Source organism: Apteryx mantelli, chromosome 8, assembly GCF_036417845.1.
Source record: "Apteryx mantelli isolate bAptMan1 chromosome 8, bAptMan1.hap1, whole genome shotgun sequence".
In the NCBI taxonomy this organism is placed as follows: Eukaryota; Metazoa; Chordata; class Aves; order Apterygiformes; family Apterygidae; genus Apteryx; species Apteryx mantelli.
Window position 1 is genome coordinate 8,978,163 of NC_089985.1, and position 25,131 is coordinate 9,003,293.

The window sequence follows — 25,131 nt, forward strand, 5'->3', positions numbered from 1 at the left end:
GCTTTATGAGCTTGTTTAAAAGTAAATGAGATTCCTGCTGTGGCCAGAGCTGATTTTCTGTATCACAAGAATTCTAGTATTTACATTACATATTTCACTAACTGAAAGCTGTGTGGTTTCCCCCTGTATTTCAGTCTAAAGCGTTACAGTAGTTAATAGAGTTCTTTCCTGTAGGACAGAATACAGGACAGTTGAAAGCAATGAATTATGTGTTTATATTCATCAGTCAGTCATTACTCTTTCATATGACAGGTTTACTAAATTTCTGTAAGACGTGAAACTAAGGCCAAACTCTTGGCTCAGCGTCCATGCCGAACAGCTGCTTTGGATGTGAAGCAAATGCAAGGGGGGACAGGAGCAGCAGTCCCATGCGCCCATTTATCCCCTCGCAGGGAACAAGGGGAGACGGCACCAGGGAACGCTGTGGAGCCCCTGCTTATGTCCACCGAATCCCGAAGTCTCTGACCGTTCTCAGCACGAGCTCCCTGAACGCACTGGATGTGCTGATGTTTTGTATAACCATTTTCCCTAGCACCTTGGTGAACAGAGGGGCATTACTGGAGGAAAAGGACAGTTGCCTTGTCCTAAAAACTGTGATAGCTGTTGCAGCTTGACAGCTCAGCATAGCTCATACAGCATGTGCTGGTTGCAACAGTATAGCACAAATCCCATTTTGTAACTGCTTATATATACAGATATATACTCACACACCATATACGCATAGTCTTAACTGCTTATCATCAACCACAGCATAAAGGAAATACAGCCTGAGGCAGATATTTACAGGGACAAGCATTTTGGCTTCATGCACAATCTAAACTTTTCGGTTCACTTGCTTTGTATTGGATAATCAATAGCACTGATGTATCAGTGATATTTTTGTATGACAAAAGCCATATTTAAGTGCCCTGCCTACTGCACACTCACTTTGTTAAATACCTTTCTAGATTTTGCTTCACATATAATTCACTAATGATGGGGTTAATCACATTATCTGTTCAGAAAGGGGAGGAAAGGGAGACAAGACATACCATATCCTTCTGGAGTTGAAGACGCCTCTGTGTTCTTTTCTGGTTTTCTTTCACGCTACTGTCCAGATTTGCAAATTTGGATGTGCCTTCCTGTGAGGGAATGAAAGAATGAAAAGGCAATTAATGGAGGAGATAAGGGTAAGCTGGCAACTACATTTGTGTAAAATAATTGGAAATACACCTAATGAGTCAAGCTAGGTCAGCAAAAATATTTGCTGCACAGGTACACGTGTGCATATGTGCACATGCTAATTTTCTGAGGCTTCTGCACTGCCTGTGAATTTTGGCAAAATGCCACAAAATGACTATTAAGGGAATTTGTCTGCAAAATAGTTCTAGTCCAGCCAAAGCTAAGTGGTATTTCAAATCTCCTGAGATTTTAAATCAGAGAAACTTAAATATACTTCATGCGTCCAGATGCTTCTCTTAACTCTATCCTGATGCTCTTGACCTTAAGATCTCTGTTTAATTTCCTAACCAGGACTGCTACAAGTAAACATCTCCCTCTTATGTAATGCTTTGTTGTTTTTCTTATGCCGCAAAATAGAGATCCAGCAACTAACCTCTGTGGCTTATTAACTAATCCAAAAACATGCAGTAAATGGAAGTAATAGGTTTTGATCTCCACAGTTCAAGCTTTCCTGTGAATGGATGCTCTATTTCACAATAGATCTCTGGCCTTTTTTACCCTGGATCCATAAGGGATGCTGGGAGTTACTGTTATTTTTCCAGTGACCAGATAGATGTGGCATGAATCATTATCAGTGTCTTTTTAAGAGGCACAGAACAACAGCCTGCGCTTGTAAAGATCCTCTTGTTACGACTTTTACTTCTCTCAGTCACAGTGAAATGAGCAGGTCACTCAAACTCGTTGTATTTCTTTCCCTGGTTGTAAAATAGGAGCAAATAAAAAAGGAGTGCTGTAGTCTCAATTTCTTCAAGATAGTGAAAGGTAAACTTCAGATTCTCTAACAGCAGCTGTCAGGCAGAAAGAGAAGCTAAAACTGCAGCCTCGCAACACAGCCGCTGTTGGGGGAGGAGAGAACACGGTGCTCCCTCTCCTCGCCGCCAGCCTGTTTTATACAGCGTTTTGTCTACTCTACACGTAGAAGTTTCACAGGATGGATAGGCAAGGTCAAACACAGCTTCCCTGGAGTTTAGTGAAGGAAAACAAAGACTTTAACAAGGATTCAGTGGACACTAATCCTCCAATCCAAACTGGTCCAAGATGAACACTAGAAGAGAAGATCTAGCTATTCTGCAGAACTTTTTTCCACTCACTGCTTTCAAAATGTTTTGCAAATCTACTTGCAGCAGCTGGAGAGAGCCAAAAGGTCTGGGGTCAGATTGGGTTGTTGTTTTGTCTTTTTAATATTTCATTAACCAAGTTGTTCTAAACACACACTCATAGTTTTCCTCTATATTTATTATTGTCTCACCTGCTTTAAAATTAAACTATATGTGTTGATAAATGGATGATAAGCAACAACAGGCTGACAGGTTTGAATGTGCTCACCCATCATTCCTGAGCAAAATATGATGTTTAGAGATCAAGGCAATGTGATAAGATAACAAATGCCAGACAGACCGGATAGAAACTGCCAAAAAGTAAACTGGTTAGACAATTTATAGCAAATTTTTATGTAAACAGAAAAATTTACCATCGAAACTTCTTTTAGTTTCTGTATGATATAACCTTTCCCTGCTGTTCTTTCTCAACTCCTTTCAAGTTCCTGAGTTTGTTGGGGTTCACCCAGGAGAGCGTAAAAGTCAAACTATGTCGAACAGAGCCTGCTTTGTTGTCCATCTGGCCACACACACGGCAGGAAGCCTGTTCCATCAAAACTCCCAGCCCTGTTTTCTAGTTCCAAGAAAGGTACGGGATAGTTGGAACATATTGGTCTAATCCCTCAGCTGAAGCTAAATGGCGCTGTTCCAGGGAAGTCAAAGGCGCTGCAGTGGCACAGTGTGCAGTAGTTCAAGGAAAGATGAGTTTTGGCAACTGGTTAGAAAAAAGGCTAACCTCAGCACTGATCAAGGTTACAAGCCTTGCACTCAGGCTAACTCTCACCTTCATTAGCAGCTCTCTACTTGTCAAATAATTGTCATGATCCGAGAAGATATCAGACAGCTCTTCGAACATCAGCATTCTGTCCCTGTACAGGAAAAGATTTGAATAATTTCGGTTATTAGTAAGCAGTCTAAATTAGATTACATTCCTATTCAGCTTTTTTTCTGATGAATGGATAACGGTCAAGCATATAAAAAGATAACAGGATGCATCTGATGGGATTCTGCACATCTTCTAGGAACCCTCCTGAGACTCTCTGATACTCCCGGGACAGCCAGGCCTTATTTTACAGCATCACAAAGAAATGCTGCTATCAGTACTCGGACTTGAGCAGAGTTTTCAATCACACCGCGGCATGACATTCTTCCAGGAAAGGGGATAGATAAGAAGGAACAGAATGATAACAGTGAGAGGTGTCATAAGGACTTCATTTTTGCTCTGTTCCAAGCCCTCTGAAAAGCTGTAAGCATTTGACCGGACGAGTGCTTTTCTATTGCCCAACACTGTAAATAGAGATGGCAGTATTTTGAACAGGAATACAGGTGACTGGAAGGGGAAATGCAGAATTATACTGCATGGCAGGATTGCGTTTTTAGGTTAGCAGAAACATTTTTCTTTGCTTATCAAAGGCAAAGGAGATAAATCTATTCCTCCTAAAACAAATGAGCAAAACACCATCTTTCCTGCGCAGAAACTTCTGGTGTCTGCTGCATGCAGTAAACATGCCTGGTGCACAAAAAGCTATTGCCCTGTAAGAAACTGTCTTCAATGCAAATCTGAGTTTTGTAGTTTAGGGAAGTTTTCTAAGGAAATCTCAGAAATAAGAGAGGATTGGTGAGGATCTGTAGGATCCTACACCTCCTTCAATCTCACATGAGAGAAGACAGCAGTCAACCATTTTGATGCCATTTTGTGGACCTTCTGAGAGTGGTGTGCACAAGCTGGGTAACTATTTCTGTATTCTTCCAAAATAGGGGGCGGAAGATCTGATATGCTAGAAAGGACAGAAGAATCTCAAGGTCACTAAGGGCAGGCCTTCCCCTCAATATCAAAGAGAAGCTCACAGCAGTCAGACCCTAACGAAGGTTTTGAGCCTCACTGCAATGAGAGGTTCCTCCGAGAACAGGAACACAAGTCCACGGAGGAGCTGAATGGAAGGCCCCAAAGGACACGATGAACAACACTGAGTTTTTCATTTTTGTTTGGAGCTAGCTGCAGGGGCAGAGAGCAAGGGGAGAGGGGGAGGCTTACTTTGGAACAGAAGCCCAGGTCTTCTTTAGTCGATAGATGGAGTTGGACTGCAGTGCTGAAACGATGGCCCTCAAGGAGGAAAAATTCTTCAGGATCCGACATTCCTGTGAAAGGAGCGGTTAGAAATGGAGGAGTATTAAATGTCAGCATTACAAGCAGGTTAGCGCTCTTCTGTTTGACTGGTGTCATGCCTGCTGCACATTTGCACTGCTAAACAGGCAGCTGTACAAATATTGAGCATCAAAAAAAAATCATTCCCCTCTCCCTCTCCAGCCACCAAAACACTTCGTGGGCTTTGGCACTTATATCTTGTTTTCCTCACTTTCACGTATTTGTGGTGATGTTGCAGTGTTACAGCTTCCAGTTCTCCTAGTACAAATAAAAGTGGAACTGAGGCCATGAAGCCAGGCTAAAGAGCACGAATGTTTCACTTCTAAAAAAGCCCTTTATAGTTACCAATCCCTTTTTCCCCTTTAGGGGAAAAAATCAGGCTTTGCCTCTTTGTATGTGGTATTTAAAATGTTAACCCTCAAACATCTAAGTGTCAATTAAAAATAAAAAGACATGCAAAGGAATAACCTGTTATACAAGTACGTGCACTGTTTAAGAGAAAACCTTTCAAACTTCTCCAGAGCTGGGATCAAATCCTAACAGAGAGATTGGTTCATAGACGTTTCTCATGCAACTTCTCTGTGACAAAAGCTTCTGTGGAAAAAGTATACTGAAAAATGCTATCTTGCAAAGAACAGCTTAGATTCCTGCTAAAGCAGATGAAAGCAAGGAGGGGGAAAAACATGGCCTGTGATCAATTGCCTCTGCAGGGAACTCCTGTAAATCTGTTGGTGGCTCATGAATCAAGCACGGGATTTAAGCCAGATTTAAGACAACTCTTGCCTATACAAGCCCTCACAAACAGGTATGTGTACATGCAAATTAAGCAGACAAAACACACCAATTTGACCGTTGCATATAAATGAGAACATATTCAAACTACAATTCTGATCCTGCAAATTTTTATGGGCCCGATTATTATACTAAGGTAACTCTGCATAATGCTGATTATGCAGAGGATCCTTACAGTGAAAATAAATACAATTTATTTCCTTTGTAGCATCTCTGCATAGGACTGAAGAAATGTAAAGTGAGCTTAGTATAAATAAACATCAGCCCTTAATATACTAGTAATTCTGCTCATATGAGTTGCATTAGAATTGATTGAACAACTCAAGGAAGTACATTTACTCCCATATATTTATCTCAAATATCTTTGTGCAACGTAGGAGGCTTCGTTTAACAAAATGTGGCTTAAAAGACTGACAAGGCAGAGAGCTCTTAGAGTAGGTTGGCAGTTAGGGTGGATCAAGACCATTGCTTGAGTTCAAGGTCATGGGGTAGGACACCCAAGACCTGTAAGCTCTTCTGGCATGATTTGGGGCCAAGGAAGTCGCACAACAGCTCTCCTTAAGAGACTGACACAGCAACATTTGAGAACAAAACCCTTATGTTCAACTTGGAACTCAGGCTGGGGAGAATATGAATTTAGAGACACAAGTCCTTAACATCTTGTTTTCTCGGAGTTTGGACTGGAAGCTCCAGTCTGGAACCATTTTGACTTAATTGCGCGTTGTATAATTATTAACATGTTAGGAGTTAAATATTGAATTTTGTGTTCCCAAAGATTTAACTGACTACAGACAAAATTTTAGCAAACTCATCTGTATGTAGGAAAAAATTAACTGCTTTGAACAGCTTTGTTTCATGTTGTGTCCTTCAGAAGGGGGAAACCAGAAAGAATCATGGGCATATTGCTCAGAAACAACTTTGATTAAAAAAATTAAGCATAACAGGATATTAATGATTTCATTTCTACTTTTTATTTTTTAAGAAAATATTCTGTGCATAAAATTGGCTGCTCTTGCTCAGGAACTTTAGATCTAGGTGGAGCTGAAAGGGCTGGCAGTTAGAAAAAGTATTCAGTTTATCTTGTAATCTAAGAGACTGGATCAGAAAGTCATGAACAGATAACAGATGTGGAACTTCATGCTGCTAAGTTACAGAGTTAGTTGTCAGTGAATAACTGCACTTTAATGAGTGGATTATTTTCTAATTCAGGCCTCTAACTATTCAGACACTCATTTGCATGCACAAAGCAAGCAACTTCCTTCAGAAGTGGGCAGCTAAGTATATATGCAACTAGCTGTTCTACATGTGCAATTATTTTGTAGAGCGTGCACATGCATTTTTCATGTGCTTAGCTAAGACTGGAGTATTTAATTATGTGTATGAATTAAGTAAAGGGAGAAGTACTGGATGAACAGAGGTGGAGAACAAAGTTCTCCATCCAAAAAACAAGATTATGAGAGTGGTGACTGTCCCAGCTTCCCCAGACCTTCCTGCTGCCCCCCATGATGGGCAGGCAGCTGCACAGATCTTGTTCTCAGATTTGAGCCAAGGGTGCCCTGTAAAGGCCCATTTAGCTGGTACCCTCCGTGACCCGGAGGCCTGCACACAGAAAATAGGAATGAAACTTCCTAATCCATTCACATGGGCTATAAAGCAGCCATCAGATGATAACAAAAGCGAGTCGACGTAAGTGCCAAAATAGAGGCGAAAGACTATTTCCCCATACCAGTTTCCTGAACCATGCAGTTGCATGAGTTTAGGAGCCAGGACTAACAATACCGTCTCTGGAAGCATAGAAGTGCATTGTCAAGGTTGGAAGGCCCTGTTTGCCTTGAGCTTTTTATGACTGCTTATTTTGTACAGCTTTGAAAGAATCCGTGTGATTCTTAAAACAAAGTCAACACACATCCATACTAAAGTGCTTTAATGTTCTTTTAAAAAAGAGATCTAGTTTAGTGCCAACAGCCCAGTGCTCTGAAGGAGAGCTGAGGAAGGTTACAGTAAAATAAAAGAGAAAATCTAAGAAATTAGCAAACTACAGTTACATAAAGAAGCTAAGCAAAACCATTTCATGCAAAGATGAAGAAACACATAGAATCTGCTTCAATTCCTTTGTCCTGTAGCAAAGAGTAAAAATGTGTTAAATGGAAATGTAAGATGACAAAGCAAAAAGGTAAGAGGAAGATAAAACAACAGACAAGGTTCTTGAGCCAGGTACCATATTGTAACCCTACTTTTTTTTTACCTTTTTTTTTCCCCCCCAATAGTATCAGCTGGTTTGTATACCCAATGCAAACAGTAAATAATTCAGTAAGCAAACACCCTTGAGCTTCAAGGATTTTTCAAAACAAAAGACTATGAACAATAATTTCATTTTTTCCATGTTAGAAAGGCTACACTACTTCTTAGAAGTAAATGAGCTTTGTCTGTAATCACTTACCTAAGACTTAGTACTTACTTTACCTTCATATATATATAAACACAAACAGTTTGCGCTATGTCTTCCACCATATCTGACTTCAAGTCTTAACGGTGTTCATAGATGCAGGAGAGGGCATGTGACAGTCACTGACTGAACAGTAACACCCAAAGGCTGGCAAGCGCAAAGCTTACTCTGACAGTGCCCACTCTGCCTACACAAGTGCCAGTTCTGCTCCGCTCCTGTTAGCCCTTCGCCTGAAATCAAGACTACCCTTAGGGTGACAGCAGCGTACATTCACTACCTTCACTGTGATGAGCAGTATTTTCTTCTTAGGGAACTGGACTGGTTGAATTTATTCTTATCTTACCACAAATGTTACGTTACCAAGTACTGTGCTCTTCCTGTCTGCAAGGCAGAGCATCTCCCTCATCCATTAATTAGCGCTCCGACCCTGCGAAGAGGCAAGCATTAACCGCATTTCCACAGTGGGGAACTAGGGAGAGGAGAGGCAGTGCCTGACCTGATACCACCAAGAAAGTTAGTGCCAATAAAAATAACTAAGATGGCCAGGGACCAAAGCTTACAACTCCTTCCTCCCCTCCCACCAGCTCCGTCACTCAAAGGCCCCTGCACAAGGAACGTTAAACAGTCGAGAATAAATGCTTTACGTGTGCAATATGAATCCACTTCTCAATGATCTTGGCTCTCTGCTGTGTTTTGAGTTCCTTGCTCTTCAGGATAGTGCTGACAACACATTTGGTAACTGCATTGAATTGAGAGATGGTGGCTCTGATGGTAGGTGCCAGGTGCTTGTTCTCTTTCTTATCCCTTCGAGACCAGATGCATCCCAAACAGTGGTGGGGTACAACTTTCTTAAAGAGCTTCTAGAGTGAAACAGAGATGCAAGTCAGTCAGCAGGACTCTTCTAGATCTCTGCTCTCCATAAAAGAAATGTACATTTACAGTCCAATGGATTTAGTCCAAGATGGTATTAAAAGATAAATATTTATTTTCTCTTAGATTAAAATATACTTTAGCATATTCTTTATAGGCTTGATGGCAGAAAAGAACTGTCAGCTAAATAGCCCTGGAAAATAAGATACATCTGTGTACCAATTGCTTAACCAAGGGGAAAATTTTTATATAATGGTATTTTGAAAGAGACTGATACATACAAACCAAATCAGAGAAGGACGATTAGAGCACCTATGCCTCTTTAGGCCACGTAATGATACAATCAAACAGGGATATTTCTCAGGTGTCAAATGTTAAATTTGACCTCTGTAAAAAAGGCTATACAGTATACATACCCACTTTTTAAAAGACTTCAGAATACCTGAAGGAAACAGCTCAATGAATGAAGTAGGTTTGGATAACCAAGCAGAATTGTGCTCTGCAGCCCAAGAACAGGCCTGTTTTGGAATGCTATACTTTGAGCTTTTAAAAATCTTTTAAAAGGATTTTAGAAGCCCATCACTATTACCCCTGGCATTTCAAGTAGTATATATGCTCTACATACTGCATCCATGTAGGTCAACTGCTCCGCCACGAGGTCTTCTCGGAAAAAAGAGAATTCTTCTGGACCACTAATCTCCATTTCCTCTTCATCATCTAGATTACACGGGGAAGTGCTATGGAACCCATCTGTCCAGGATGGAAAATATGACTCAGTAAATTCTCACAACAAACAGTGATTCAAAGGAATTTTTTTTTTTTTAATCGTACTATATGTATCATAGCAGAGTCCCCAAAGGGTCCTATCTCAGGTAACGGCCCCACTGTGCTACAAATTTTAGTGGGAAAAAACTATGAGCAGAAAATAATTTGGACAAACAAAAGGTGGAAGAAAAAAATAGTTATAACTGATCTATTCAGGGTCTCTCAGCTGAAGAGTGGCTCAACCCATCCACTCACCATTCCTCTGAAAGAACAGCTTTTTTTTCCCCCAAGAACAAAAATTTCTTATTAGTATTACAACTTTGTTAATCTACTTTTCAGTATTTACGTATTTTATAATCTGAAAAAAATCAAACTGCAAAAGGACTAGACCGCAGTTATACCCCAAATTATTGCATTAGAAATACTCTTATATTCAGATTTTCTCTCTCCTGTGTGGAAAGAAAAGGAGATACTAGATTCTCTTGGCATCATTCTCACCTTCACAGGGCTACACAGACTATATTGAAGAGAGGCCATTCCAATACTGCTCACCTTCCTCCTCCGGGAAGTCTTCCCAGAAAAGGGAATATAGTGAGCGTCTACAGTATTCAGCTGAATGCTTCTTCTAAATTTGCACTGAGCGGCAGTAGGGAGGTGAGAGGAGAGCGCTCCTCACCGAGGGACCAGAACCAGTGCAGAAGAGAAGGGATTTCACAGATGCTCTGTGCCACCTTTGGGCTCTCAAAGGTTTGGAGCAAAGCCACATTAAAAGACAAAGAAATATGTCCTTATTTTCCATAGTAAAGGAGAAAGTCAAACAGAAAATCCCTGAAAATAAATTCTCTCCTTAATCCCTTTTACTGTAGGAAAACCAAAAGAATGAAAAAAGAAATAGATTGTTTTTTCCCACTTGTTGAAGACTAACAGCAAAAGTACTGGGTTTACTACTAGTGAGATTTCATTAATAAAAACAAGCAGTACATTTCAGAGTATGTTGTGAAATACTTCATATCCGATTAAAGCAGAACAAACATTCAAGTTACAAGAGTAGATAATGTGATACTTCATGGTTGTTTTTCGAAATACTTGTTTTTCCTTTCTTCAGTAATTTGCAAAACCTAGTTATCAACGTAAACTGCTACAGTTTTGATGTAACAAATTATAGCTATTGGCTGTATCTAGATTTCCATCTGTACATTCCAATTGCACAATTTATTGACAGAGCTAAATGAGATAAATGGAGACCTCCACTCCAGCCGTATTCTTCTGTGGCGCATTTATAATAATTGTAATCAAATGGACTTTTATTGAACTGTTACAAGAGTCAAACTTTTTTCTCTCTCTTTCTGGCCGTATAACTCCTCGTTTTCCTTTCAGCGCATTAAATTCAGCTCAAAATCCTCATCACTGAGTTGCAATCCTACTTGAAAACTCACAGTTCCCTTTAAATCACCTCCTTGAGTGTTATGCAAGCTTTTCCTTTCCCCTGCCCCTTTTTCTCTCTTCTCTCTCATCTTCATAATGTGTAACCAGCGTGCCCTCTACTCCCCAAAAAGCTGGAATCCTCTTATACTAAGAGTACCTCATCGTCTTCAAATAACCCTGCTCCACCAAGCCCTCTAAAAGCCCCATCGCCCTCCTGACTCCACTGATAGCAACCACATGCCCCTCTGAATTGCAGCCTCTTGCTCGCCTTGACCCGTATTCTCCGCGCTGCAGCCTCTTTGAGGCAGGGAGCACGTCTTATCTACGCACCTGATACTGCAATCTAATCTGTGCTGGCCTGCACAATGGCAGCATTGTATGGAGCTCTCACTACACAAATCAGACTGGAGGATTGGGACCTAAATTTGCAAATTTACAGCACAATATAAATGCTTTAGAAGAACAATCATCAGCAAGTCTTCAAATCTAATTGTAAACAACACATTAGGAGTTTTGAACGAAATCTCTGAAACAGCATAGATGAAGTTAGGATAAAAAATAAGTGACTACCCTAAAACTCTTCTCCGTAGACCCTTCATATTAATTGCATTCTCCTCCTCGTATTTTATTTTAACTAACAACCTCTACTCTGCCACAATTTGGGAAATGTTATAATTCAAATGACCTGTCTGTAACTCAGAAAAGAACCTTTTCAAATGTTACTTCAGGAAACAAATGCAGAAGCAGAGCTGCTGGGAACTTCTGCTCACTTTGAGCAACAGCTGGATCTAAATATAGCCCTTCCGAACCTTCTTTGCTTGACCTGTGAGAACCAAAGCCAGGGAAGAAGATCAACAGGCACGTATTAGCAACGCTGTTCACTTACCTGTGTTCAGAAAGGAAAGCATTTGGGCTTTGTACAGTACTCCTTTTTACGTACATGTCAATAACGGAGTTAATTTGGCACTTCACCACATTATGCATTGACATGGTATTTCTGGAACATCCGGCAGGTATGATTTTATGGGATGAAATGTTTCTTTTCTGTCATTTCCTTTCTCCTTTATTTCATGAATTACTCCCCCTTGCCCCTCTGCCAAAGCTGGAAGTTGATTCTAGTTCTCATTCACACACCGCGTGTGCTCCAACAGCTTTTCAGCTTATGCCACAGGAAACTTTCTAACCAGGGTAAGGGCTATGTGTCAGGCTTGACGCTGCACACAGCAGATTTGTGTTACTACAGTTCACTATTGTTTCAGTGGATTGTGACCCCCAATAACGTAAGTTTTTCCTCTGTCCTTGGATACTAGCAGCCAGCCGCTCAAATAGGAAAAAACAGCCACAGACACTTCCTTTGACATGATGGTAACTAGGAAGAAAAGCTTCATGACAACACGGCCTGTGACTCAAGCTGCATTTTGTCACAGCCCAGCAAGATGAGCTTTTTATTTGGGGTTTGGGGTTTTTTTGGTTTTTCATTTTTGAAATGAGAAAACCAACTGAAGAGCAGCTGTGAGTTTTAACTCAATGACACGAGGATTCAATTAACCACTTAGCTGCTGCAGCGATCTCAAGGCTTTGGCTGAATATCAGAAGTGCTAGAGCTCCCAATTCTCCCTCAAATGAACAGGCAAAGGAGCCTATGCTCCACGACCACCCCCCCACCCCCAACCTGCATCCTCGTTCACAAGCCTCTGGTGAACCTGACTGCATTAGAGGTATCCAGATATTGTCAGTCAGCAGGAGAGTCAATGGAACAAACTCCAGACAGTCCCCTGGGGTGCCATACAGGCTGGGAGGGCAGAGAGGAAGAAGGAAGCTGCGAGCGAGCTTACTGTCATTTTCCACTTCTTGCTTCTGGAACTGCTCCAGGAGGTTCTGCGCCCTCCTCTCCGGGTCAGAGCCGGGCATGCTCCTCTTAAGGTAATCCAGCAATTTCAGCAAACATGGGTAGTTGGGCGGCTCTCTGAAATCCTCAGAACACTGGTCAAGCCAGGCTCTTAAGATCGATGCTATCGCACTGAAATCAAATACACGGACAACACACTGTTTGTATACAATATATAACTGTACAATAGTATGTATGTGTACCTAATACAATAATAAAACAACACTCAGACATTCATACCCTATGAAGACACTATGAAGACATTTCTGAGCAAAGAATTTTGGTTGTTCTTTATACGCACGAGGTCTTATTAAAATCTCACTCAGATTTTGCCAGGGACTTCAGTGAAGTTGCTCCTGATTTGCACTACTGCAAGTGGATCCAATTATAGCTCAAAATGCAAAGTAATGAAGAATCAAATCCATTTTTTAAGCTATACTGAGACCATAAATTCAGGATATCAAATAATGATTGATAAAACAATTCATATAATAATAATATAAATAACCCTTTCCCAAGCATACAAAGCTACCATCTCAAATGAAACCGGATCATTTTACATTACTGGCATTCCTTATATCTTGCTTCCCTGTATTGCACTGTCAAGTTAGCAAAACCAGACTTGCAAATTACCTCAGAGTTAAGTTTTGTTTAAGCAGATGAAGATTTTTGCTTAGCTGTACCGTGACCATGTTTGAATAACTACCAGATGTTATGCACACCATCAAAAGCATAACATAATTCCTTAATAACTCTAGGTTCAATTCACTCCTGTGCCAGCAGGAAAAGCTGTGCCCCAGAGAAGCTGCAGTGTTTGCACAGCCACCGTTCCCCGGGATGTTGCGGAAAAATACAGGGGAGGAAACAAGGTTTTCATGGCTCCTTCAGGGTTCCTCTGGCAGCAGCTGCCCAGTGGAAGCGCTAAGGCAAACGCTTCCTTTGGTGCCCTTCCTCTCATCAATCACCACTGCCCAGTTTCGTGATTTATCTTATGATAAAATGCATAATGTAAAAATGTCTGGGCAGAATTTGGATTTCAAGGGCAACATTTAGCCTCAGCCTGAAGGCAAGGAGGGGCAGTCAAACAACACCATCCAAGGAGGTCTCTCAATCATGCTGTTGGTGCAGGAAAAGGATGCTTAAGAGTTACGGGGGCTGTGGTTCTCATTCAGGAAGGTTATCTGGGACCTTCTTACACACGCAGGGATTAGGAAGCTAAAATAAGGCACCAACTACAGGGAACCGTCCACAGCCAATGTTTCTGCTGACAGAGAGATGGGGACAAACCAGTGCCACTGAACCAACAGGGCTTCCACTCTACCTGAAATGGAAGAAAAGTTTCAGTGATCTATTCATCTGCTTTTCCTGGCTTATGTAGGTTTTCATCCACACCCACCTACTACTGTAGTATTTGAAAACTACACAAACGTATGTATAGGTGAATTTCTTTCAATCCCGCCTTTGCAAGGGTTTTCATTTTTTCAACCTGATGTTATCCTATGGTTTTCCAGGAATAACTTACAATGTTGTTGACAATTTTCAAACAAGCTTGAAAAACTGGAAAAAGTCTGAAAAAATAACTGAGTTCTTCTAAGTTTTAAGAAAATTTATGTCTGGATAGAGAAAAACAAACAACTTTTTTTTCTGCCGAAGGAAAGACTGGGAGATCTCAGATTAAGAGCAATCTGCTGGTATATCAGCATGTGTATTTTAGTGTAGCAGTCAGCACTGGCCATAGCACATTTTACAGGTGTCACAGATGACACACCCAAATACTGCTTAAAGAGAATTTTGTTTACCTGAGCTAACAGGGGGATTGGAGAAAATGACCTTTGTGTACAGTCACATAATACAACGTACGGGCCAGGGCCACTGTCTCCTGATCACCTACCACAGTGCTGAGAACAGGACATAATATGATAGGGGAAAAGCCCTCTGTTCCAGAAGAAAATAAAACACCAAAACTTCCTGAGAAGAGAAAGTCCTGAAGATTTCCTCTGGGACACTGAAGCCACCCCTATATTGCCAAGTAGTCATAAAGACTGTGGCAAGGCAGGGAGGTGAGCTGGAGTTATTGTTTTAAAGGAAAGGAGGGGAGGCGTTCAGGAGAGAAAAAACACAATTCCACAGGGAAGCGGATCTCATGAGCTCCACCACCGCCAGAACAGCCAAGGTGATCTAAGGGACGACAGTCCTGGCGTGCAGCAGGTCATATGTGATTATGCGAATGCCTAGGGTTGTGCTTGTGCTGTGTGGTTAGATCCAGAACTTAGTCCCTCAGCAATGACATTTTTCACATCTCCAGAAAACGTCCCACCAGTGGCACCTATTGAACTTTCTAAAAATCCTGTTTCACAATTCCCTCATGTGATAAGAGGGTACCGTGTTCCCAGTTACGCTACATGAAAGGGAGAAGGGCTATGTTTTCAATAAAAGCCTCTAATCACAGGCATCCAGTTTGAGACACTGATGCATCAGTTCAATGAGCATGAGCGCTCTGTGCTCAGGACAGTCAGGCACTGAGCTTTCAAAGCACGAACACTCAAAAACATAGTACGCATAAGGAGAGGCTCTGGGTCTATCATATTAATGCCTGCAAAATGGAAAGGGATAGGGCAAGCCTGCCACAGGAGACATCTCTCACCTCAATTTATGAGGCTATAAGAAGAGTTCAAGTAGGAATGCAGCTTTCCCTTTTAGATCTCCGTACAACAAAGAACCCGAAAAACAACCCAGTAAGCTTTCAGAGCAAAGCTGCAAACAGCTACTGGCAGATTTGTTCTACAAGTGGGAAACCACAGCAACAGTTAGTTAACTCAGCTGCCCAAAATAAATCAACAGTTAAGAACAGGTAAAGACAGCATCTCCCACTTTTCTAGTCACACCTTTACCACACACTATTTTTCCTCAAATAACCCAACTAACTTTTGATCCCATACAGATGTGATATTTCACAAGTTGCATCCATTTTAGTCTATTGTTTCTTCTGCTTACTTCTCTGATATCGTGGCAACGTCAAACCTCTAACTAGCAAGTCTACTTGGAAAGCTGACAGTAATACTATTTGGTTAGGCTTGCTGACAGGAGAAACTCCAAATTACAATTCTAGAGCTACAAAAAGTATTCACAACCAAAAACGAAGACATGTAAACACCTTCTGGGTTTCAGGTTTCATTAAGAACATGAGACGCAGATCTTGCAGCTCTGGAGACGTCTTCAAGCATGAAAACTGTTTTGGACCAAAATTTCATAATCCTACTCAGACAAGTTTCCACTGCACATGCAACAAGTCAGGTTTCAAGCCAACAGTGGCAAAACATTTTGTCTGGAGCTCCAAGGCTGCTTTTCTCACTCAGTGCAGGTATCACACCTCAGCCACCGCTACGCTACCATGGTGAAGCCAACGGTGCCCAGCCTAGCTCCACATCCCAGGGCGCGAGCAAGGCCATGACAGGCACACTTTTAATGCTCCCCTGCTGCCCTGCGTACACCCAGAACACAGCACCACAGCAACACTTATCTTCACAAACCCCACCGTCCTATGACCACAGCCTTTTCCTTTCTTTTCCACCCTGGGCAGGGGAGCACCACACTTAGTCCCATCCCCATATCACCTCTTTTCCCCAGGCCTTTGCCCACCGACATGAACTCACCACCCTCCCCACTGGCTCCGCTGCCAGCTTTCTCCACAGCCTTTCCTTTGCATCCCACCTGAGGTCACCTTCTGTGACTCACTCTAAGCAGAGGGTAGGTCAAAAGATACTTCTTGTTATTAATACAGGTGTTCTGGCTTCTGCATCTGCATCCTAACAGTGTTTTCATATTAATGGTACCAAAAGGCTGAATCCAGTTTCACAACAACAATCGAGTCAAATTTCAGGCAAAAAAAGGAGGTTAGGCATTCTATTCTTATGAGCATTTACCACTTCAGCAACGATTTGGAAAAAGGAGCTGCTCCATGGGATGCTTTTTTGTACCGATATTATTCATACACTCCTTATACTAAGCTCAGTTTCCAGAGGCTTGGTTGATAGCCACTTTCATAAACTGAAAAATAAACACACTTTAACACAGACCCAGTCTCCCAGAGCAGGGTGAAAAGTTCACAGCAGTTACACAGACACTGATTTTGCCAGCAAAATAATTTCAGTCAAGAGCAGATAAAGGAAAGGAAAAAGGTACACTGTGGCCTACTGACCTCCTATCGCCTGACTTTAAGTGGTATGTCAGGAAGGGAAGCTTTCTGAAAATGGCCTGGAGAAGAGTCTGTATCTTGCAGTAGCTTTACGTTTGATGCCCTTGAAAAGAAACTGCCTGTACTTGATAGACCCAGAGTCTGATAGGAACGGGAGCCTTCCAAGAGCTTGGACAGGAAAGAAACATCACAGGCTACATTTTTCAGGGGATGATTATGAGCTATAAATTTTTCCTTTCCTACGTTTGTAGGCTGTAAGAAAACACTTTTTAATGTCCCTGTCCTGACAACAGCAAATTCTAGGCTCTGTTCAAGTTCATGCTTTCAAGTTTTGCAGCTATTAGAAAGTCTTCTGATTTTTCTTAGCAAAATTTGCTCGAAACCCATCTCTGGATGTGCCAGACATTAAAATCTTCTACCTACTGATTAGTGGAAGAAGCATATCTGATTCTGTCACTTGACAAGCTGGGTAAATAGAAATGACTCATCCCCGCACGCTTGCCCACAAGCTGCCATGGAACATGGGGAGACTGTGGCAGCTCCAAGTCTCACGTGTCTACTGAGCCGACCTGGTAGGGCACAGGGGGAATGGGAAACTTCACATGCCATAGCTACGAGTGATTCAACAGGCTACATGGAAATGCTGCATAGTTGTCCTTAACTGGGAAGACAGCTTAACACTGGTCCTGAAGAGACCACTTCTTGCCAAAAAGGCAAAACCAGTGTTTTCTTTCCTGCCACAACTATTTCTAAAGAATGAGTACAAGGGAATCTCAATGACTAAGGAGAATAATCTCAGGAGAGGTCATGTTTGCAAGAGATGATCAGCTTCTTACAAAGTTGGTTAGATAGGGACACAGACACAACTTTCTGAGCTTCCCCAAACCCATGATTAAGATCATCAATGGAATCATCTTTATAGAAGGCTATTTTCTCTCCTTCACTTTCCATGCAATGACTTTCAATCTTGCTCACGTAAATTAAATTAAGCCAGCTGTATTTTCTCAGTTTTGCTTGTTACATAACATGGGGAGCTTTGCTGTTTGTGTTCTTCAAACCTAACTCTTAGCTTTATATCAGGGCAAAATGAATGTAAACTGCAAGCGCAGGTTGATGGAATGGTAGCTCCTGACCCCCAGCCCCTTTCTAAGTAACACGTTGGTGATTTGTAGCATATGCTCTGCTCCTCTCTTGACTTGGGAAAGACTGTTGGAATAGGGTGTGGGGATGTCTTTCTCCAGGACATGTGAAGTCACCAGGGGAACATGCTCTTCCAATTACTCTTTTTGCTTGATTCTAGTTGTTTTCTTAACTCTCCCTCTTCTATTGCTTATACTGCCCTGTATTCGACTCTGCTTCTAATGTAACCACACTGGTTTTTGCTGTTCTTTTAGCTTAATTGGCTTTACCGGAATAAATGCTGATTGCTGCTTTCCCAAATGAATCTTAAATGCTTCCCGCCATGGATTTCCCAGGCACCAGAAAATTCCAGCCTGTTTGCTTTCATTTGTCTCACATTCCTTTGGTGTCTGTTCTCCTGAAGTACAATGTTTTGGGCCTATTATTATTTATGCAGTATTGCAACTACAGACATTGCTTTCCAACAGGAATATTAACCTCAACAGGAAACAAAAGGCAAGTTCTCCATCAGGAAGGTCTAAATGCATGCAAATGTCTGGGACAACGTTTGAAAGTACCACAGGATTTAGAGTTTGTTACGGTGACAAACATTGTCCCAGACATTTGCATGCATTTAGACCTTCCTGATGGAGAACCAAAGTGGTACATTGAAAGTTTCGGTGTTTTTTTTTTATTTTAATGCAGAAGAGGAGGAGTAAGCAGGCAAAACGTGTCACGTGGTAACTAAGTAGTTCCTTAATTGTCTTTATTTGAACAGTTTTACCCAATTGCTGTGGAATGAAACAAGGAGATTGCAGTTCAGCTCTGAGTTGCTTTGTCTGCGGTTTCCAGTCATGCGCCACACTCCAAGTTTCAACAACAAATAAATTCCACATTTTGATAATAAAGCAGATGCAACTAGGGCCTGACATGCAAGGCAACAAAAAACCCAAGCCTTCTGCTTCATTTCCGTGACCTGTCATTTAGCTGAACCCACTCCAAATCTGCAAGCTGAAGGCAGTAGCAGAAGAAAACCAGAGCCTCATACTCCAAGAGGAGGCCCAAAAGGACTTTTAGCTGCTGCTCTAGCTCATTTGGGACGTAAAGCTCAGGACTCTGCTGTGTTGGTGCCTGGGACTGTGGAAGAGGAGAGTTTGAGGGCGTAAAGCTCTTTTACTCTTTGCTCTACATAAACTATTTCTGTTTCCTAGTCAGTTGACTGGACTCCGGTAAGAATCCTCCTTTTTACAGCACTGGGGATGAGTGTACAAGGTAGCAAGGGGAAAAAAAGTTAAAATAAAGAAAATTAAAATCCCATTTACACACTACAACCAGCATACCGTTTTCCAGCTCTACCATTTTCTCTTTAGTATTCTTGAGAAATGTAACCTTAACTGGGATTTATAAAAGCTCTTAAACATTATTTTGTTTCATAAAAAGCAGGACTGTAAAAAAAATGCATCAAAACCTGGCTCATTCCATTTACTGCACAACGTTTCCCTGTTATCTCCTCTGTACCCTCTCTGTGGAGTTTCTTACCGAAGTAACCTGCCTGGCTATAGATGCAAGAGGTATTTCTATGCATAGGTGAAGACATAAGATTGAACGCTCCGAACACATTCTTTTTACCTCTCCACACCAGATTTAGTGAAATGCCTAACGGGTATCTTTAAAAAATATGGAATAATATTAGACCTCTGAAAAAAATGGTCCAGGTCACGACCAATGCTGCAACATTATCTACCTCTTTTAAAAACCCCTCTCCAGCAGGTAGTTTCCTCAGGTACCTACCACCAGCTCTAAAAGTGAGGTGCTGAAGTAATTAGACTCTGTTAACATTAAACTACTTTCCCTGGATGCAACCACTGCAGGCAAACCCGGGCTGCTGGACTAGCCATTTTTGAGCTGCACTACACAGGACCGAATCACCTCTTCCGAGAGCTTTACTGGCAGAAATCTTTCCATCTCATGGCAACACGTTCAGTGCATTTCACCCATGAAGCGCTCTCCTGGTCTCGTAGCCTAAACAGCATCATGGGGACATGGCCTCAGCACTGGCTTGGACCCCCGCAACTAGTCAGAGGCTTCCCAATATCCAGGTAAGCTACTGACTTGCAACAGGTACGAGCAGATAGGGTATTTTATCCTTCAAATGCTGCACAGTTCTCTCTCTCTCCTCAGCAAGCTCCAGCCAGGTCGTTAGTGCTTATCTTACAGGAAAGAAGAGTTGAGGTCCTTTAATACATTGCCTCTTTAAAAGCACGAGCCTGTGCTTTTGGTACAGCTGTCTGCCAGCGCCGCATCTGCCCAGAAAGCAAACTTGAAACCATCTTAAAGGAGCAGGGGCGAAACGGGGCACAAGTTGTATCACAGATCATTTTGCATAGAAAATTCAACCTTTTAACAGGGAGTTAAAAGTTAACTGAGAAATTCTACTCTGTGAACGGAGATCACAGTGATCAAGTCATATTACTAAAAGCATTGTTTCTACCTTATATGCGATACACAATTTCCCAAAACAGCAATAGCTGCCTGGCTAGTTGATCCCCTTCCCAGAATATGTAAGAGACTTGAGATCTCTTTTTCATTACTATCTCATTCAAATTTCCCATGACTACTGCCCATGAGGCGCAGAGTGTCCTTGCATCAGACATGAGCTGGAAAAGTACTTTGTTTCTTCTTGCTCTACTTTCTTTCTTCAATTACTTTTTTATTGGGTGACATGTACCAAACCACACATTTGAACTATACAACCTCTCTCTCTCAAAAAAAACCCCCAAAAAACAACAAAAAAAAAACAAAACCAAAACACACAAAACACAAAAAAAACAAAACCCAACTGAATTACAGTATTACAGTACAAGCATCTCTACAGTTTCTATAACATATACTATCATACAGACCCATCTTTAACTAGTAAGTTTTTCTTAAAGCTACTCATCATGCTGATAATTTTCATTTATATTCGCACAAGGTATGGTTTTATTTTGGACCGTCACGTGTTTTGTTGTGGTGTATCTGTTATTTACTTTCTGAAAGTCAACAGATTTCCAGTAAAAGATGTCTAATGAGCATAAAGAAGTCCAAAGACTAGGACCATATCACTAAGATGAGGAGGGAACTCTGTCGCACCTCGATGCAAACGCATGCAGAACCGAGAATCTGTTTATATGATGCAAGGAAGAAGAGTGAAAAGCATCACTTAAAACAAGGGTCAAATAAGTTACTCCTTACAACGCTCTTATCAGACAATTAAGAGAGGCACGGCATCAGACTTCTGGGAACACGGGCTAAAGTCCGTGAAACTCAGACATTTGACCAGTATATCTGACCCTTTCTGGACTTCGTGCTCCTGCTACTAGCTTTCGCATTGCAATCATGAAAGACGTTGTGTATTAGACACAAGTCAGTCAGATCCCCATCAAAAAATCAACCCCCCTAACTTTTTGACCACGCCAGTGGTCCAAAAGGATAAGGATGACACTTAAACAAACAGCAGAAAACCCCCTTGGCAGAAAGGATCCTTAGAAGGCATGTTTCCGAACAGAGCTGAAATCATCTTGGGTCAGTAACAACTATATGTCACTGCAGCAAGTGTGAGAAGCAGCTACTGGCTCAACCCCAGAGTCTGGAAACTCAAGGACAGGTTTATAGCTCCCACCAGGCTCTTGAACAATACTTCACCACGAGTGCGCTCAAGCGCTAGGATATGACCTCCAAGTTCAGAGCTAGGTGAACACTGGGTGGAATGCTAAAATTATGTTAGAAGATTACATGCACCTGACATTTTCCTTTTCAAAATACATCACAGCTCCATACCACAAGCACAAAAAGCGCAGACACCTGCAACACAGAACCAGTGGGCTTACAGGGCAACACACAGGACATAATATTCCTCCCACGCACAAGATTTTGCAGAAAACCCTGTTTTCTGAAAAGTTCCAAGAGATGTTTAAAAAGCCATAAATTCTTCTCCTGAAGTTGTTTCTAACTACCTAACGTTTCTGGGTTTTTTTTCTTTTTTTTTCTTTTTTCTTTTTAAATAAAACCAGTGGAAATGCTTTAAATTTCATGGCTGTTTCTAACACCCCAAGTGAAATTTTAAACTTCAGAATTGTCACAACAGGAGTCTGATAAAACAAACACAGAATATCGCTGCTCTCAGACTAGGCAATTCCCAGTGGGGTATCCTTCCTCTGAGAAATAGAGTTAATGACAAGAAGTAACATGGCTCTAGCACTACTTCCTCTTATTTCTCCAAGTCGTATAAAATAGAGCACAACTGCATCACATTTCTATTCTATGAGAGAAGAGGGTAAATGCAATTATACTGGAATTATCCCCAGACAAGAGAAAACCTGAACTACTAGAACTACATGTTTCACAACAGGCCTACAAAGTCAACCTCTTTTCCAGATTCCATTAATCATATCTAAGAGACAAGTAGCAAGAGCAACTGAGAGGTAATGGAAATTTTTAGGGCAGGAAAGTGAATTTACATTTATACCTAATCTGTTAAAACACACGTACATGACATGTGCATTACTTTGTCAACTTCATTATTGAACTTTCTGCAAATAAATAGTTGGGTAACAGGTTTCAAATTCAGATGGAAAAGGTATCATCTCACGAAGGCCAAAGGATCAAACTCGGCTGTGCTGAATACATTCATGACAGTTATATATTAGACAGACTCATCCAAAGTAGGGCTGCCCCAGGAACACAGACTCCATCAGTTTGTCATTCACTGCCTGTGCAAAGGACTTGCAGGCCAGTTACATGCCGAGAGGGAAGACAGCGTGGATGCAGTAGGAAGCAACTGGGCAGAGGGTATATTATAAACTGTGTATGTTAGTAGAAAAACAACTCTGCCTTAAAAAAGAACAAATATGCTCCTACTAAATGCTATTTTCTCTTGCACCCTTACCTCCAGATATAACACAAAATTCATACGTTTTGCCCACACCTTGAGTGACACATAACATCAAGATTACTTTCAGCCCTTTTCTCTCCAGCTCACAGTGAAGCTGGAACTCGATTCCTGTCTTTGAGTGTAAGAAAAAGGCAGGGAAGGGATCAGTCTCAACATGACATTATCCTGGTGAAAGTATCTTCCACATCCTCCATACAAATCCTTTATCTATTTTGCAGGAGGGTTACTGCTTTTGTTCAAATTTTATGCCTGGGCTGACTGAGATTTGGGGAGGTCAAATGGTTGCCTGAAGTTGCTCGTTTTGGATGGGAGCCTAGGATTCTGCTGGTTCCCTGTTGTTGTCTCTACTCACTACATAATATTGCCTTCTTGGTGCTTGTGACCAAGTTCAAACCATCATCTGTTCTTCAATGAGTCCTTCACGGCAAAATGAGAGGAAAATGCAGGTAGTTCTCCTTTATGCCAACCAGTAAAGAATCAGAGAATTGAGCTCTCACATGGAATCTCAAGCGGCAAGAAGAACATCCCAAACCACTAGAGCTTGTAGCTTTCTGTCCTTGCTAAGCATTAAAAAAAATTAACAAGGAATAATGTTTTGTTTCTAAATAGAGCCTTTTTTGAGAATCCTATAACATTTACAGACCTTAATTAAGCTCTACATTTCTTCTGCAATCAAGCAAGCATAATTATTTCTGTTTTCACAGAAAGCTATTGAAATTCCCGTTGACAAGGAGCCTTTACCAATTGATCTGCGGTGGTTAAACAAAACAATGTCAGAATGGATGACATAAGGCAAAGCAACTGTCTAACCATTCAGTTCACACGATGAAGGGCAGGAAGACATCCGGTATATTAATGGCACACTTCTGGATCAGGGATATTTGGACCATTTTAAGCCAGATTCAAATCCCCCTATGCCAGCACATCCGCCATCATACAGGTGAGCGGTGTGAAGAACAGGCCCAATATTGTAGAACACAATATGATTTGAATAAACATGCAATGTTCTTATCACATTAATCTGCCTGAAACCTAGGAATGAAAAATACGCTGCAGTAGTTTTCTCATATTTCCTGGTTGGACTGTATATTTTATGTGATGGAAGAAAAAAGTTGGATTTTTTTTTCTATTTTAAAACAAATGGAAGCTAAGTTGCAAGGCCTCTTCCATCACACCTTTGACAAATCAGTGCATTGGTAACAGATTTTATTTAAGGTTTTCTTAACTAATGGAAGCTGTGACAGAATTACAGGAAAACTCACAATCCTGAGTGATGCTGACAAGAATCAGGCATCTCCACACACTGTAATCAGATATAACCACTCAGCTACTTTTTATTGCCACAGTGCATGCAAACCACAGATCATACAGACGTCAAAGTACAAATGCTGACTACCTAAGGTTCCTTTTACACCCGATGTCCAAAGATAAAACACGATACTAATGATGCATGATACTAATAAGATAACTAAACAACTTTTTTCATTTAAGCAACATTTTTAAACAGCTTTGCAATTTTTCTTGCAACACAGGATGGCATCAGAATTTAAACTTCACTTTAAAAGCAACATTGTAAATCACGTGGGACACTGAGGGAGCACATACATGTATAGGCACAACGCCTGAAACAGCCTTAGCTTTGGTCTGCAGACACTGTTGTAATACACAATAAAATCAGTCAAAAGCAATAACCATTTACTGCTGCAGATAAGTAAAGCAAGGGAAACAAACACTCCTTGCATGTTTAACCAACAAAACATTGACCTAGCCGAGTTCATCACATTCACCTCTGACAATTTCCCTGCCTGAAGGATTCGTGGGTTGTATTACAGATACGTTACAGATGGTTGATACTGGACCTTTTAAACAGCAAGCAAAGAGCGACATGTATTTTCCAAGGGAAACAACAGCTACTCTCCCCACATCCTCCTCCAACACCGAGTCTGACTGGGGCTCGCAGCACAGTGAAAAGCCACACTTACTTCCTGAGTACTGTTTTGGACCCGGAGGAATTCTGGCTCCCGTCATCTTCACAGCTTGAGCTCTCCAGGTTTCCATACCTAAGGAATGAGATGGGTGTTTAGAGCAACCTCTACTGAATAAGAATAAAGCCCAAATAACCTAAGTCTTATGCAATTATCACAAACAATTAAAAAGTGGTTTTGGCTCAAACTACAAATGTGTAATCTCACAGTTAGGCAAGGAACTTGAAGATTTCATTTAGGAGGAAAAAA

General features: G+C 41.3%; 1 protein-coding gene across 2 annotated transcripts in view; it reads right to left on the reverse strand.

Moving 5' to 3' along the window:
* The window catches only part of RGL1 (ral guanine nucleotide dissociation stimulator like 1), a 90,453-nt gene that overhangs the window by 14,658 nt on the left and 50,664 nt on the right, over positions 1–25,131 (reverse strand). For both annotated transcript variants that reach the window (XM_067300548.1, XM_067300547.1), the window contains 7 exons: positions 24,880–24,957; positions 12,598–12,782; positions 9,198–9,322; positions 8,347–8,562; positions 4,354–4,457; positions 3,103–3,187; positions 1,032–1,121 (listed from right to left, as the gene is read on the reverse strand). In XM_067300548.1, the coding sequence (XP_067156649.1) occupies positions 1,032–1,121; positions 3,103–3,187; positions 4,354–4,457; positions 8,347–8,562; positions 9,198–9,322; positions 12,598–12,782; positions 24,880–24,957 (883 nt within the window). The remainder of the gene's footprint in view (positions 1–1,031; positions 1,122–3,102; positions 3,188–4,353; positions 4,458–8,346; positions 8,563–9,197; positions 9,323–12,597; positions 12,783–24,879; positions 24,958–25,131) is intronic.